At 35.8% G+C, this 18,025-nt stretch overlaps 1 protein-coding gene across 1 annotated transcript in view; it reads left to right on the top strand.

Annotated features, from left to right (window-relative positions):
- atp5po (ATP synthase peripheral stalk subunit OSCP) overlaps window positions 1-5,808 on the top strand; it is a 39,290-nt gene extending 33,482 nt beyond the window's left edge. Inside the window, exons 5-7 of the mRNA XM_059968898.1 lie at window positions 1,355-1,467; window positions 4,099-4,185; window positions 5,560-5,808. Of these exons, the coding sequence (XP_059824881.1) occupies window positions 1,355-1,467; window positions 4,099-4,185; window positions 5,560-5,673 (314 nt within the window). The 3' untranslated portion in view covers window positions 5,674-5,808. The remainder of the gene's footprint in view (window positions 1-1,354; window positions 1,468-4,098; window positions 4,186-5,559) is intronic.
- The last annotated feature ends 12,217 nt before the right edge of the window (window positions 5,809-18,025 follow it).

Below are 18,025 nucleotides of genomic sequence, written 5' to 3'. Positions count from 1 at the left end.
ACAGTAGAACTACAGTAGAAGGAGTCAATTTTAGAAAACCTAGTACATTTATTTTTCAACATAGTTCGCTCCTGCATGTACACAATTAGTCCAGAGGTCGTGGAGCATTAAGATCCCTTCTTTGTAGAAGTGGTCCACAGCAGAGGTGATTGATAAGTTCATGGCCTAAGGTGGAAGGAGATGAATTCTTAACTTCAAACTTTCTGCATTTTCACTCAGTTGAACTGCACGTGCATGTAACGAGAGCATCTTGGACCTCCAGGTGGTCCACAGCAGGGGTGGTTGATAAGTTCGTGGTTGAGGTAGAAGGAGATGAGTTATACAGCTCTCATTACATGCACATGCAGTTTAACTCATCTCCTTCTACCTTAGGCCACAAACTTATCAATCAGCCCATGCTGTGGACCACTTCTGGAGGTCCAAGATGCCGACTTCTACAAAGAGGGATCCATATGCTCCACGACCACTGGACTAAGTGTTTAAATGTAGGAGAAATAAATGTGCGATGTTTTCTAAAATTGACTCTTACTTTAGGCCATGAACTTATCAATCACCCCTCATATTCATTCAATTTTCCTTTGGAAGACAAAATAATACAAATTGTTTTCTATAATTTTATTATCACAGATTTTGTCTGTCTTTTCTCTGGCACCAAGAAAACAAAGCTAAAGCACTTTTTTATTTTGACTGATAAAAACGGAGTAAATTAAATCTGGTAGCTTAGCATGTGAATACTTTAGTGTTTGTCTTCCAATAACTCCCAATTAAGACAAAATCATGTATTGTTGCTTAACTGCAACATTTATGTAGTAGTAACTGATACTCCTTGTCAACTATAGTTAAATTTAATATTTTAAAACCAGGGTATTGCAAACAGGCTTAAGTATCAGTGAAGGAATTTGAAAATCTTTTTTAGCTAGAGGATTAACCTGAAAGGTGAAATGTTTAAGGGGAACATGAGGGAAAATTTCTTCACTCAGAAGTTGGTGAGAGTGTGGAATGAGCTGTCAGCGCAAGTGGTGGATGCAGGGTCAATTTGAACATTTAAGAGAAATTTGGATAGGTACATGGATGGAGGAGCATGATCCAAATGGAAGTTGATGTGGCTAGGCAGACTATGTGAGCCGAAGGGCTTGTTCTATAACTATGACCTGTGACTTATCTGGCAATGAAGTGTGGCACAAATGCAGGGGAAGTGAGAAAAATGTTTATAAAGAAGGATTTTAGGGAGTTTTCTCAATGAATATAATTTTCAAAGTTCTGTGTTTTTCTCTTGACATCTTTAGTTTGAAATGTAACAACTGCCCAGGTTTCCCGAGTACAAGTAGTAAAGAAAGAAATCTTATTTATTCAGATTTGCTAGCCGAGAATGGACGATTGCGCCAGACCCCAGATGTTGCTGTAGCTTTCAGCAATATTATGAGTGCTCACCGTGGCGAAGTTCTCTGCTCAGTCACAACTGCTCAGGTAAAATAAATTCTTTGCTGTATGACAGACAGACAGACATACTTTATTGATCCCGAGGGAAATTGGGTTCATTACAGCCACACCAAGAATAGTGAAGAAATACAGAAATATAAAACCATAAGTAATTAAATAATAATAAGTTAATCATGCCAAGTGGAAATAAGTCCAGGACCAGCCTATTGGCTCAGGGTGTCTGACACTCCGAGGGAGGAGCTGTAAAGTTTGATGGTCACAGGCAGGAATGACTTCCTATGACGCTCAGTGTTACATCTCGGTGGAATGAGTCTCTGGCTGAATGTATTCCTGTGCCTAACCAGTAAATTATGGAGTGGATGGGAGTCATTGTCCAAGATGGCATGCAACTTGGACAGCATCCTCTTTTCAGACACCACCGTCAAAAAGTCCAGTTCCACCCCCACAACATCACTGGCCTTACAAATGAGTTTGTTGATTCTGTTGGTGTCTGCTACCCTCAGCCTGCTGCCCCAGCACACAACAGCAAACATGATAGCACTGGCCACCACAGACTCTTAGAACATCCTCAGCATTGTCCGGCAGATGTTAAAGGACCTCAGTCTCCTCAGGAAGTAGAGACGGCTCTGCCCCTTCCTGTAGACAGCCTCATTGTTCTTTGACCAGTCTAGTTTATTGTCCATTCGTATCCCCGGGTATTTGTAATCCTCCACCATGTCCACACTGACCCCTTGGATGGAAACAGGGGTCACCGGTACCTTAACCCTCCTCAGGTCCACCACCAGTTCCTTAGTCTTTTACACATTAAGCTGCAGATGATTCTGCTCGCACCATGAGACAAAGTTTCCCACTGTAGCCCTGTATTCAGCCTCATCTCCCTTGCTGATGCATCCAACTATGGCAGAGTCATCAGAAAACTTCTGAAGATGGCAAGACTCTGTTTTGTAGTTGGAAGACCGAGGTGTAGATGGTGAAGGGAAAGGGAGACAACTGCATTAATAATGTATGGTTAAAGGTTAGGAACCTGCAAGTTCACCGAACAGTTTCTCTAATTTATATTGGCCTCTCTAACAAATACAGCAGCATACTGTACAACGCTTTAGAGTACCTGCGACTTGGGTTCAATTCCCGCTGCTGCCTGTAAAGACTTTGTACATTCTCCCCATGACTGCGTGGGTTTCCTCTTGGTGCTCCAGTTTCCTTCCACAATCCAAAGATATTCCAGTTGGTAGGTTAAAAGGTCTTTTTAAACTGTCCCATGATGAGGCTAGGGTTAAATCAGAGGTTGCAGGACAGTACAGCTCAAAGGACCGGATTGGCCTATTCCGCGCTGTATCTCAATAAATAAATAAATAAATAAATAGTAAGATACATACTGAAATGGAGAAAACTAAGCACCCAGCCTAAAGTGCAACTTGCAAGATTAATAAGAGACAATTTGGTAAATTCAGATGTAGTGATTTAGATGACAATATACTTAGAGTTTAAAAGTCTCAGTATTATTGGAGGTTGTAATGAAAGTAAAATGGCGAAGCTTTTTTCTACTACTGAGAGTCCAAAGACACGAGGCCTGCTGGTGGCCTATCGAGAGGTTGGAGGCCTGTCTCTGTATGAGCTGGGTGGGTGGGATAGGTGCTTGTTTGTACTGCTATTGTTGTTGCTTGTGTCATTCTGTGAGCGTACATTGCTGGCGCTGGAATATGTGGTGACACTTGCAGACTGCCTCTGAACATCCTTGGGTGCATAGATTGTTAACACAAATTACACATTTCACCGTATGTTTCGATGTACATGTGATAAACCACTGAATATGAATCTACTCTGCGAGGGGCACTTTGAGCAAGGAATGTCATTGCCCCCTGCTGTCTATGCCAATAAACTAATTTGAATCTGAGTTTTCTATACAGTTTTTTTCTGATGTCTGGAACAAAACAATGTTTTCAGATCAATTTACTCTAGTATGAAAGATATGTGCTGTTATATATTGTTAATGTTGTGAAACAACATTAGCAGAGTGAGGGAGAAAACTGAACCCATTTTGGAGGTGACTGTAGAGATTTTTTAAAAAGTTAGGAAAAAAGACCAAGAATTTTAATGGCAGTAGGAGGGTTGAGAGTAGAGCCATGAAAACTAATAACCATTGGCTTTTGGTGAAAAGGAGGGAAAAAAAACTATTAGACATTCTGAAAATGCTTGAGCTAAAAGAATACAGCCAAACTGAAGTAAAGCCATTACCAAAACAGTGCATTCAGTAGGGAGGATAAATATTTTAAACTAAAGCACAAAGGCTTTTTGAAGTTAACAGAGAAGGCAAGTTTAAAGTATTAGCCAAACAATAAGTGGAGTGCTTTAAGTGAAAACAAAGCATGGACTTACTGGGATACTAATAAAACAGCTTAAGCAGGAGCTTTAGACTTAACTAAACTAGAAAAGAATGAGAATTAAATGAAGGGAGAAGCAGTCACTGGCAGCAGCACAATAGAACCTTTCATGAAGTGAATTTGCACATACTTTTACTCCACTGTGAGTGCAAAGAACAGATTAATGAGACTGCGAATGAAATAATTATATAATTAGTAATTTAATCAACTAATGAATTGCTGCTTTGACAAACGGCTATTGGTTGAAATTTGACATGGACATTTCATTCACTTGTAGCCCCTGGATGAAGCAAGTCTTACAGATCTAAAGGCTGCTCTTAACGGTTTCCTGAAAAAAAGTGAAACTCTTAAGCTAGAGACCAAGGTAAGACTGAAGCAGAAGTAATTGAATTGAATTTGCTGTGGCTGTTTTACTATTGTGGATGTGGAAATGATTCCATTAATTGGGAACTAAAGCAAGTATTATATTTCCAAATATTCATTTTCCAAAAAATTAAATGTTACAGAGAAATCTTTGTATTTCATTAAAGAATGTAACATATTAAGTAATAGACCACTTTTCAAATTAAAACAATTTTGTAGGTACTGTACCTAAAGACACACTGAATACAGGAATGTCTAGACCTAAGATGACACTGATAAAGTAGAGTATATAGCCAAAACTTAACACACTTTTATTTGGTATAGGAGTGGTATGGTAGTAGTTAAGTTACCAGTCCATTAATCCCAAGGCCTTGAGTAATAAACCAGTTCAGATGCCAACGTTGTGTTTGGTAAATTTACGTGCAATTATAATTTGCATTTATATTCATACTGGGCGACAGAACTACCAAGTAGTTGTAAAAACTCAAATCTTATTCACTTATGTTTTACACGAGAGGAAATCTGTGAACTATTCTGGTCTGGCCTTGTGTATCTTCAGACCACCCATGCATTTCAGAAATATTCTCTGAAATGGACGAGGAAGTCACACTGTTCAAGGGCAATAAAGTTGGCAGTAATCTCAAGCCTTTTCAACAAAGCTCAGATCCTGAAAAATAAAGGGTAGACTGAACAGAATTTATTAAATTCTGGAATCGTTCTTGTAAATCATCTCTGGACATTCTCCAAAATGCTTTCCTGAAAAGGAACAAAAAATAGAATAAGGAAATGTTAACAAAGGTAATTAGAGAAATCAAAAAGGAGATTTGCACTTACTTTCTTCAGTTACATTTTCCTTACGAAGAGTTGGCATGTAGAAATGCACTTCAACAGGTCCTAGCTACCTCCTGATGCCTGAGTTGAGCCATTATGCTGCTTGATGATCAAATTCTTTTCAATGTTACTTCCATTTATGGATAATTACTATATTGTTTTTGTGAGATTCCTGGCTTTCTGGCCTAGGCTGTTATTCATGTGCGAGGCTGATTTGACTTTTAATACAATTCAATTATAAAACCATCATAAATCTACAGCTCCTGCTTAACTGATGCATAGACATCCAGACCTGCTACAGGAGTTATGATAAGTTAGTGTCCTTCTACACCTTTCTTATTCCAGCTTAAATTAACCAAAGTAATTTCAAGTAGTTTCAGTTACTTTGTCACTCAGATGTGAACTGCAAATTTTCATCTATGTGGTTCTAGGTTTAGATTGAAATCAATGCATTGAAGAAAGCTAGGTAAAATACATGCATTTGATATGAAAAGCACGCTTTTTATCTTGTATGAAAAATTAACAAGTTTTTTTTTAATTCTAGACTGATCCTTCGATACTGGGTGGAATGATTGTTAGCATTGGTGACAAGTATGTTGATATGTCTACAAAAACTAAGGTTCAGAAACTCAGCAAACTAATAAATGAAGCTATATAGGAATGCTGTGTGATCTGGATACTTTCCTATCAGATGTTTAATGTAAATCAGTTTTACTGTGTTGACAGTGATCAGTGTCTGTATAATGAACATTCATTGATGTCAAAAGGAATTAATAAAAATCTTCCTCTGAAACTGTTGGCTACAATAATTTAATAAAGACAATAGAGAACTTATTTTGTGGTAAATAAGTATAGTCAATCAATTATGTAACCTGAACATGATGAGTCCGGAAGCTGATGAAGTGATTCATTAACACATGAGATTCTGCAGATGCTTCAAGTCCTGAATAACATACACACACACAAAATGCTGGAGGAAATTCAGCAGGTCAGGCAGCATCTGTGGACAGGAATAAATGATTGACATTTTGTGCCGAAACCCTTCATCAGGACTGGAAATGAAAGGGGAAGAAGCCAGAATAAGAAGGTGGGAGGGGAAGGAGTATCAGCTAGAAAATGATAGGTGAAGCTAAATGCGGGGAAAGATGGGTGGAAGGAAGGAAAGAGTGATTCATTTCAAGGTAGGGACCTGGAATTTGATCTTTTTACCTCAGCTATCCTACTGAATTATTTTTGTACCATAGATTTTGGAATATGAAATGTCTGGCTGTTAACCAATTTTTTGGGATATTATGGCCTTATGTTGTCTAAGTATATGATTATATTTTAAATTCTAGAAAAAATAGCAAGCAAAAAGAGAAGGAATTTATTAACAGAAATGTTAATAAAGAAGAAAGAATGTAAGGTAAAAGACAAAACTGGTTAAAAACCCTCTGGGAGGGACGTCACATGATGACGTAGGATCCAGACGCTGGAACTCAGCCCTCCCATAAAAAAGTTAATAAATTAATGTTTAAGTGAAGAAAAGTCAATCAATACTTTTTTAAGGTTACTCATAAACTACTCTGGATTGTTTTAAGCTATGCCTCATAAACAGAGGATGAAGAAAACTACTTCCGCGAAGACCGCTCAAGTTGGAACAGAATCAAGGCCTACTTCTACCGAAGAACCGCGGACTCAGGTACAACACACCACCGGTGAAACAGAAAAGGAGACCGCGGCAGCATCGGCCATTTCTAAAGGGAAAGATCAACGAGAACTGCGCATGCGCAAAGGAACGAGCATGCGCAAACGAGTGCAACCAGAACTACAAAACCCAGCAATGACTGAAACCGACAGTGAAAGTGAGTCTGAGAGAGAGCCGGACTCTCTGGAAAAATCAGACGAAGATGGAGAAGAAGATGAAAGTTCCTCTGAAAATACAAAAAAGACTTTGAGGCAAATAATGCATAAATTAAATGCATTAAAAGTAATTAAAAGTAACCAAAAAGTAATTAAAGAATAAATAATAAATATGGAGGCTATGTTTGATAAAATGACAAAGAAACAGGAAAAAATGGAAAAGAAAATTACAGATTTGGAAGTCAAAGTGGAAGAAATGGAAGAATGAAGAAGATGGAAGATGATAATGATGCCTGGACATCAGAAAGAAAACAACTCATGGGAAAAGTTGATAAGCTCGAAAATTTTAGTAGACACAACAATATTAAAATTGTTGGACTTAAAGAAGGTACCGAAGGAGAAGACTCAATAAATTTTTTTCAAAAATGGATTCCTGAAAAATTGGAAATGGGAGAAGAAACTTCAATTGAGATTGAAAGGGTGCACAGAGCCTTAAGACCAAGATCTCAAGATGATCAAAATCCGCGATCAATTTTGATAAGATGTTTAAGATACCAGGATAAAGAAAAGATTTTGAAGGCGGCTGCCCAAGGTGCTAAAAGAAGAAAAGGTCCATTGATGATAGCAGAGAAACCAGTTCTTTTTTATCCTGATATAAGTTATAACCTTTTGAAGAGAAAGAAAGAATTCAATCCAGCTAAAAATGTTTTATGGAAAAAAGGTTATAAGTTTTTAATGCGTCACCCAGCAACACTGATAATTTTTTTGGAGGAGGGAAAAAGATTTTTTCCTGATTATCGAGAAGCGGAGGTGTTCGCACAAAAACTCCCATCTCTTCGCTAATTAAACGTAGAGACTTCTAAATGTAATGGTTAAAGATGAAGACAGAGATAGCGAATGGAACTGATGGACATTTAAGGATGATATAAGGGAGAAAAGTAAAATTTTAGAAATAACTGAGAATAGTATGTTTTTTTTATATATATACTTTTTATGTTGCGGGGGGGCTGGGGAGCTTTGAATCGGTTACTACGGGATTCACGTGTGTAATCATGGCGACTGCCATGACCCGTACAACAGAGGGGGGTAATGTTGTGTTTTTTTTCTTTCACAACATTAGTAGGGGGGTATTTTTTTTTTCTTTATTTTCTATTTTTCTTCTATTCTGTTGTCTGGATGATTGGTGGGGACACACATAGCAACATGGAGACTTCTAAAAAGATTCCCCAGGATACAATGAAAGTTGAAAGATTAGGTATTATTATAGATTGGAGTAACATAATTAAAAATAATGACTAATTTATTGAATTTTTTAAGTTTTAATGTTAATGGGCTTAATGGACCAATAAAAAGAAAAAGAATTTTAACATATATTAAAAAAATGAAAATAGATATAGCTCTCTTACAAGAAACTCATTTAACGGATATAGAACGTCAGAAATTAAAAAGAGACTGGGTTGGAAATGTTATTGCAGCTTCATTTAACTCAAAGGCGAGAGGAGTTGCAATTTTGGTTAATAAAAATTTACCAATTAAAATACAAAATGTATTAACTGATTCAGCAGGAAGATATTTAATTATACATTGTCAAATTTTTTCAGAACTATGGACTTATGAATATTTATGCACCAAATGAAAATGATGTAAAATTTATACAGGAGGTCTTTTTGAATTTGGCTAACGCACATGATAAAATATTAATAGGTGGAGATTTTAATTTTTGTTTAGATCCAGTTTTAGATAGATCAACAAAGGCTATTACAAAATCAAAAGTAGCAAAATTAGCTCTATCATTGATGAAAGATTTAAATTTGATTGATATATGGAGAAGAATCAATCCAAAAGAAAGGGATTATTCATTCTATTCAAATAGACATAAAACATACTCAAGGATAGATTTTTTCCTATTATCAACAAATACTCAAGATAGAGTGAAAAATGTGGAATATAAAGCAAGAATATTGTCTGATCACTCTCCTTTAATAATGACAATGATAATGATAGATAAAGAGGAATCAATTTATAGATGGAGATTTAATTCAATTCTACTAAAACATCAAGATTTTTGTGATTTTATGAAAAAGCAGATTCAGTTCTTTTTAGATACAAATTTACATTCAGTTGATGATAAATTTATATTGTGGGAAGCAATGAAAGCATATTTGAGAGGCCAGATAATAAGTTATACTTCTAAAATTAAGAAGGAATATATGATAGAAATAGATCAATTGGAAAAAGAGATTATAAAATTAGAAAAAGAATCTCAAAGAAATATGACAGAAGAAAAACAAAGACAACTTATTAATAAAAAGTTAAAATATAATACACTCCAGACGTATCGAACAGAAAAGGCAATTATGAGAACTAAACAGAGATATTATGAACTAGGTGAAAGATCACATAAAGTTCTTGCATGGCAGTTAAAAACAGATCAGATTTCCAAAACAATAAATGCAATTCGAACAAAAGTGAATGAAATTACTTATAAGCCTCGAGAAATTAATGAGGCTTTTAAGAATTTTTATTCTGAGTTGTATAAATCAGAATCAAAGAATGATGATGTTAAGATAGAAGAATTTTTATCACAAATAACTCTTCCAAAATTAAATACAGAAGAACAAAAGGGATTAGATACGCCTTTTACATTGAAGGAAGTTGAAGAAGCTTTGGGATCACTTCAAAGTAATAAATCTCCAGGAGAAGATGGTTTTCCACCTGAATTTTATAAAAAGTTTAAAGATTTATTAATTCCTCCTTTTATGGAGTTAATATATCAAGCAGAAAGAACGCATAAACTTCCAGAATCTTTTTCAACAGCTATTTTAATAGTATTGCCAAAAAAAGATAGAGACCTTTTAAAACCAGCATCATATAGACCTATTTCTTTATTAAACACCGATTATAAAATAATAGCAAAAATCTTATCTAATAGATTATCTAAATGCTTACCAAAATTAGTGCATATGGATCAAACAGGATTTATCAAAAATAGACAATCGGCAGATAATGTAACCCGGTTATTTAGTATAATCCATTTAGCGCAAAAGGGAGGAAATGAGTGTGGCAGTTGCTTTAGATGCAGAAAAAGCATTTGATAGATTGGAATGGGATTTTTTATTTAAGGTATTGGAAAAATATGGATTAGGAACATCATTTATAAAATGGATTAAAACCTTAAATACTAATCCCAAAGCTAAAGTAGTGACAAATGGTCAAATTTCAACATCATTTCAGTTAACAAGATCAACTAGGCAAGGTTGCCCATTATCACCTGCTTTGTTTGTGTTGGCAATAGAACCACCAGCTGAATTAATTAGAATGGACCCAGATATTAAGGGTTTCAGAGTTAATCAGGAAGAATACAAGATTAACTTATTTGCTGATGATGTTCTACTTTATCTAACAGATCCATTACATTCACTATGCAAATTATTTTATAGATTAGAAGAATATGGGAAAATATCGGGTTATAAAATAAATTGGGATAAAAGTGAAATTTTACCTCTTACTAAAGGAGATTATAATCAATGTTGATTAATAACTCAATTTAGATGGCCAGCAAATGGTATAAAATATTTAGGTATAAGAGTTGATAATGACATAAAAAACTTATACAAATTAAATTATTTACCACTTTTGAAAAAAATTCAGGAAGATCTTGATAAATGGATGGCATTACCAATAACAATAGTAGGTAGAGTAAATACTATAAAAATGAATATATTCCCTAGACTACAATATTTATTTCAATCATTACCAATACAATTACCCCAGAAGTTTTTTCAAGAGTTAAACAAATATGTGAGGAAATTTCTCTGGAAAGGTAAGATGTCAAGAATATCGTTGGAAAAATTGACATGGAAATTTGATCTAGGAGGATTACAACTTCCAAATTTTAAGAATTATTATAAAGCAAATCAACTTAGATTTATTGCATCTTTTTTCGAGAAAGATAAACCGGCATGGGTTAGAATAGAACTAGATAAAATAGGAGAAAACGTACCAGAAGATTTTATATATAAATGGGAATCTAAATGGATACGGGAAAAGAAAGAATCTCCTATATTAAAACATTTGATTGATTTATGGAATAAGATAAATGTTGATGATGAGACAAAAAAATCTTTATTAGCAAAGAGACCTTTAATTCAAAATAGACTTATTCCTTTCACAATGGACAATCAACTTTTATATAATTGGATTCAAAAAGGGATTAGATATATAAGGAATTGTTTTGAAGGAGGTATATTAATGTCATTTGATCAATTAAAGAATAAATATAAAGTATCAAATAACACTTTATTTTGTTACTTTCAATTAAGGGCTTATTTAAGAGAAAAATTAGGTCAAACAATGTTATTGCCGAAACCTAATGAAATAGAAATTTTAATTAAAAAAGGAAATATTAAAAAAATTATATCTTGTATGTATAATTTGATTCAAAAACAGGCAATTAAACAAGGAATCCATAAGTCAAGACAAAAATGGGAAAGTGATTTGAATATTAAAATTGAAGAAACAAATTGGTCAAGACTATGTCTTGATAGTATGACAAATACAATAAACGTTCGGTTAAGATTAGTGCAGTATAATTTTCTACATCAACTATATATTACACCACAAAAAATAAATAAATTAAATCCAAACTTATCGGATCAGTGTTTCCGATGTAACCAGGAAACTGTTACTTTTTTACATTCGACATGGTCTTGTTCTAAAATTCAACCTTTTTGGACAAATTTAAGACTCTTACTGGAACAAATTACAGGAACACAATTTCCTCATAATCCAATATTACTCTTATTAGGTGATATTGAAGGGATGAAACCAAAACTCAAACTAAATAAATACCAGAAAGAATTTATAAAAATTGCACTGGCAGTAGCCAAAAAAAGCTATTGCAGTTACTTGGAAATCGGATACATATTTAAGTATAGACTCTTGGAAGAAAGAAATCTATGGTTGTATTCCATTAGAAAAAATTGCTTATAATTTCTGAAAATTTGGAGCCCTTATTTACAAAAGACAGGATTAAATCTATAGATGCTCTGAAGATGAAACAATTGGTCATTTGGGGAAAGAAATAAATATACATATTAAAGTTTTTATGAATTCCATGGAGCATGTGGAGATCTTCCAACAACCAGACAATCTTTCTTTCTTTCTTTTTTTCTATAGGGCAGTTGGGGGGAAGGGTTATATACATTTTTTTTCATACTTCATTTTGTAACTACTTAAAAATGCAATAAAAAAAAAGTTTTAAAAAAACCCTCTAGGAACAATTTACTAATTAATGGGAGTATGATTCCTTAGTTTCAGCTATTTTGTTTCTGAGATTAGTTTAGTGTTTAAAACATAATTCACTGTTGTTATATAAGCTTCAAGATTAACATGTTAATAGTGCCTATCCAAGAACATCCTAATATTTGGGTAAATCAGAATCAAGTTTATTATCACTGACATATGTTCTGAAAATTTTTGTGACATTAGTATAGAGCAAGGCATAAAACAATACTGCAGGTTCAATAAAATAATAAATAACTAGTGCAAAAGAAAAATAGTGAAGTTCGTAGTCTTTCAGAAATCTGATGATTGAGGAGAAGAAGCTGTTCATAAAAACATTTGAGTATGTATCTTCAGGCTCCTGTAGCTCCCTGATGATAGTAATGAAAAGAGGGCATGTCCTGGGTGGTGAGTGCCACTTTCTTGAAGCACTGCCTCTTGAAGAGATCCTTGATGCCAGGGACGACACTGCTAATGATGGAGTTGGCAGAGTCCACAATTCTTTGCAGCTTTTTTTGATCTTGTGCATTGGAGCTTCTATACCAGGCTGTGATGCAGTCATTCAGAATTCTCCACTGTACATCAAAGTTCTCACCAAGTTCCTATTTAGACCGTAAGATATAGGAGCAGAATTAGCCCATTGAGCCTGCTCCGCCCTTTCATCATGGCTGATCCACTTTCCCTTTCAGCCCCAATCGCCTCCCTTCATGACCTGACTAATTAAGAATCTGTCAACCTCTGCTGTAAATATACCCAATGACTTGACCTCCCCAGCCACCTATGGCAACAAGTTGTATGGATTCACCAGTCTCTGGCTAAAGAGATTCCCCCTCATCTTCATTCTGAAAGGATGTCCCTCTATTTTGAGACAGCCCTCTGGTCTTGGATTCGCCCACCATAAGAAATATCCTCTGCAACATTTGATAGGTTTCAATGAGGTCACCCACATTCTTCAGAATTCCAATGAATAGAGGGCCAGAGCCACCAAATGCTCCTCATATGACTAGCCTTTCAATGCTGGAATCATTTATGTGAATCTCGTTTGAATGCTTTGCAATGTCAGCAATCCATTCTGAGATAAGGGACCTAGAATTGCTCACAATACTCCCAAGTGAGGCCTCACTAGTGCTTTATAAAGCCTCAACATTACATCCTTGCTTTTATATTTTGGTCCTCTGGCAATGAATGCTGGTGTCACATTTGCCTTCTCACCACTGACTCAGCCTCTTGTATTACATAGATCTCTAAATTGTTGAGATATGTTTGACAGTTTGCAACAAAGTAATGAGCATTAATTTTCCTGAGATGTCTTGGTGAAGGTCATTGGTTGATCGTTACATTTACTATTAGAGAATGTATAGGATATACAACCTGAAATTCTTGCTCTTTGCAGACATCCACAAAAACAGAAGAGTGCCCCAAAGAATGAGTGACAGTAGAAACGTTAACCTCAACCCCCCCCCTCACATACAAGCAGCAGCAAAGCAATGACCTTCTCCCTGCACCACTTACTTCAGCACCCTCCACCTACACAAGCAAGCAATAACAAAGCCCCCAAGAAAGACCATGAACAACAAACCTAATTATTCACCTGACAATTTGACATACCATATTGTTTATCACTAATTCACCTTAAGACTGGCATATCTTTCCCAAGATGTTTCAGTGTGCATGTTAAAATTATTCCCACCTTATGGTTTAAAAAGGTGTTTAAGGATTTTCTTTCAATGACATTAAAGAATTATTTTCTTGGCGAGATAATCTGTGCTCAGTTGGGAGCATCGTATGTCCATATACCTGCTTGCTTTGCTCTCTTGAAGTGCTGGAGTTCTCCTGTGTAGTTAAGTGATATAGTAATTATAGGTGATCATCCATTAGCACAAATATTGTTGGCCACTCAGCAACCAAGGTTTGAATATTGTCCAGATCCTACTACACGCCAATGTAAACTATTTCAAAATTCGAGAAGCTGTGAATGGAAGTAAGTAAACCAAAATTTGACCTTTAAGGAAGGATAAATCACTGAAGACGCAGTTGAAGATGGTTATGATAGGGTTTGACTTGAGTAATTAATGGAAACTTGTCATCAGTGCTATCAAGTGGCACCCACCAATAACTGATTCACTGACACCAGCTTGAATTTCACCAGAGATATTCGGTTCCTTCCGGTTGCTTTCAAACAGCTGCAGAGCAGACATAAACTGAAAGTGACTACCCTTGATATCAAGACAGTATTTGACCAAGTGTGATGTATCAGAATAGACACTCAGTGGCCACTTTATTAGAAACACCTGTACACCTGCTTATTAGTGCACATATCTAATCGGCCAATCACGTGGTAGCAACTCAATGTATTAAAGCATGTAGACATGGTCAAGTTGTTCAGTGGTTTTTCAGACAAAACATCAGAATGGGGAAGAAATGTGATCTAAGTGACTTTGACCGTGGAATGATAATTGGTGCCAGATGGAGTGGTTTGAGTATCTCAGAAACTGCTGATCTCCTGGGATTTTCACACTTAACAGTCTCTATAGTTTACAGAGAATGGTACAATAAACACAAAGCACCCAGTGAGTGGCAGTTCTGTGCGTGAAATTGTCTTGTTAATGAGAGAGGTCAGAGGAAAATGGCCAGACTGGTTCCAGGTGACAGGAAGGCAACAGTGACTCAAATAATCAATGATGTGCAGAAGAGCATCTCTGAACGCATAACATATCGAACCTTGAAGGGGATCAGCTGCTACAGCAGAAGATCAGAAGCATACACTCAATGGCCAATTTATTAGGTACAGGAGGTAACTAATGAAATGTCTACTGAGTGTATTTTATTATAATCGTGCCTTTGGAGTTGAGAAGATACAGGCTACAAGAAAATAGGGAACATCGTTAAACATGTAAATGAACTGGTTTGCCAAACAAAGTGCATTTACAGTAGTTAACAAACTAATATTTGAAATGCCCAAACAAATTCAGCTCTACTTCAGAACAAAAAAATTTAGAAAATAGTCACCAATATTTACATGCTGTTCACTACGAGGCATTTAATTAGATGCCAAACAAAAGATAGATTACACTGACTGCATGTAACTAGAACTACAATTCCAATTTTATCACAAAGCATCTCAAAACAAAGGAAATGTCAAAATAAATAAAGCTGTACTCTAGTCTCCATTTTCCACGTTGTTCTTCATACTAAATAGGATTACATGTTCAACCCACTGGAAGAAATACTGCTGCTGCTGTATGTTTTGGGGTTTAGATGTTTCAAAAGGGACGAGGAGGGAGGCAAAATAAATGGAGGAGTGCCATTGCTAATCAGAAATAGCATCACAGCTGCAGAAGGGGAGGATGTCATGGAGGGATTGTCTACTGAGTCATTGTGGGTGGAACTTAGAAAAATAGTACATGGAGCTTAGAAAAATAGAGGACTATGGGTAACCCTAGGTAATTTTTAAGGTAAGGGCATGTTTGGCACAGCTTTGTGGGCTGAAGGGCCTGTATTGTGCTGGAGGTTTTCTATGTTTCTATGAATCACTCGATTGTGAGTATTCTATAGATCCCCCATAACAACAAGAGACACACTTTCAAAAGGAGCAAAATTAACAGGGTTTTTGTCATGGGTGACTCAACTTCCCTAATATTGATTGATGACCCCTTAGTGCAAAAAATTTAGGTGGGGCAGAATTTGTTAGGTGTGTCCAGGAAGGATTCCTGACACAATATGTAGGCATATGCTGACTAGAGGAAAGCCATAGTGGATTCGGTGTAGGAAATGAAGCTGGTCAGGTGACAGATGACTCCTTGGGTGAACATTTTGTAAACAGAGACCACAACTACCTGACCTTTACCATGGATAGGAGCAGACTGCATTGAAAAGTATTTAATTGGAAGAAGGTAAATTATGATGCTATTAGGTAGGAACTAGGGAGCATAAATTGGGAACAGAAGGCCAACACACCATATGCCTTCTTAACCACCTTATCAACTTGTGTGGCAACATTGAGGGATCTGTGGACATGGACTCCAAGATCCCTCTGTTTCTCCAAGCTGCTAAGAATCCTGTCATTAACCCTGTAATCCGCTTTCAAGTTTGACCTTCCAAAGGGTATTACTTCACATTTTACCGGTTTGAACTCTATCTGCCACCTGCTAGCCCAGCTCTGCATCCTGTCAATGTCCTGTTGTAACCTACAACTTTCTACAGTATCTATAACACTACCGACTTTCATAAGACCATAAGACATAGGAGCAGAATTAGGCCATTTGGCCCATCCAGTCTGCTGCACCATTTGATCATGGCTGATCCTTTTTTTTCTCTCCTCCTTGACCCTAGTTCCCAAACTTCTCTCTGTAACCTTCAATGCCATGTCCAATCAAGAACCTTTCTTTAAGTTTAAAGGCTTTCTTTAAGTTTAGAACTTTGTGTCAGCAAACCCAATACTATCAAGTACAGGCAGACAAAAAAGGTGCAAGGCCGTAATGAAGTAGCTTGAAAGGTCAACATATAGACTCACTTTCAAGGACTCTACAACTCATCCTCAATATTATTTACGTTTTTATAAGTATTCCCAGGTGCTGTCTTCTTTTGCACGTTGGTTGTCAATCTTTATTTATGTATAGTTGTTCATAAACTCTGTTCTATTTCTTTATTTTCCTGCAAGAAAATGATTGTCAAGGTAAAGCTATATATGGTAACATATACAGTACATAATTTGATAATAAATTTACTTTGACTTGACTTGTGACTTTAACAGATAAAATCAATCCCGGGTGACAATTCACAAATAGCGGGGATGATCAGTGGTGCTGCTGAGAATTTTGACATATCTTAATTTGATGGTACCAGATACAGGAAAATTTTTAGATTTCCAAAATTGCACCAATCATTCTCTATAGAATTCTAAACACTAGCTTTGCAATCACAAAATAAATATCTGCCATGAATAGACCAGAGGATACTTGAAACTGAATCAAATGAGTTGAGTCTTAATTTTCTGTTAACATTCAGACAATTCTCAATTGTCAGGCAACATGCAGGCAATTTAGGCAGTCTTGTTTAACAAGATTGCTTAGCTGTGAAAAGTAATTTTAATTCCTTTAGCTATATTGGTATATACTGACTAAGCAGGAAAATCCGACTATTCCATCAATAACATTCATGATAAGATGAATGTTCTCTGGGTTATGATGACCTTTTTTTATAAAAGACTCAACAACTGAAATGCTTACTGAATTATTGTTTTAAATAAAGTCTCAACATTTCCTTCCATGTGTTCTCAATTATAGGGTTATCAGGTTAGGGTCAGGAATCTGTTTTTAAGAGTAACACACAAAACACTGGAGGAACTGCATCCACTGCACAGTAGATTGACCTATACAGCTTCACCAGTCTTGTTGGCAGGCCTTATCCTTTTCCACCTCTGACAATGAATGCAAAGGATTGGAGTTAGAGAGCTGATGGCTGAGAAAGAGAAAAAAACATGATTTTGAAGCCGTCAATCAATTATTTTTAATTATTGTTATTGGAAATTAAAACGTGATTGAAGGCTTCACTTCTTCATGACTAAGAAACCTTCTGAAATAAAAATATTTGCTACTCTGGTGATTCTGAAGTACAAGTCATCATATTGCTAATAAAGTCAGAATATTAGTGGGGAGTTAACCCCTTAATTTCCTCAACATTCCTAAACCATTTTGTAAAAATACTGAATTCAAATCTTGCATTATAGAAATTTCACCACATTTCACATAGAACGTATGAAAGTTTTCAATGTTACAACTTATTAAAGTAAAATATTTGGCATGCACACACTCTGATTGACACACAGTAAAAGAGTAACAGTATTGCTTCAGAGTTTAAGATCTTCTATCTCCAAGGTTAAAATG

Source organism: Hypanus sabinus, chromosome 4 (assembly GCF_030144855.1).
Source record: "Hypanus sabinus isolate sHypSab1 chromosome 4, sHypSab1.hap1, whole genome shotgun sequence".
Lineage (NCBI taxonomy): Eukaryota > Metazoa > Chordata > Chondrichthyes > Myliobatiformes > Dasyatidae > Hypanus > Hypanus sabinus.
The sequence above is the reverse complement of the archived record's forward strand: the minus strand, read 5'-3'. Positions and strand labels throughout refer to the sequence as shown.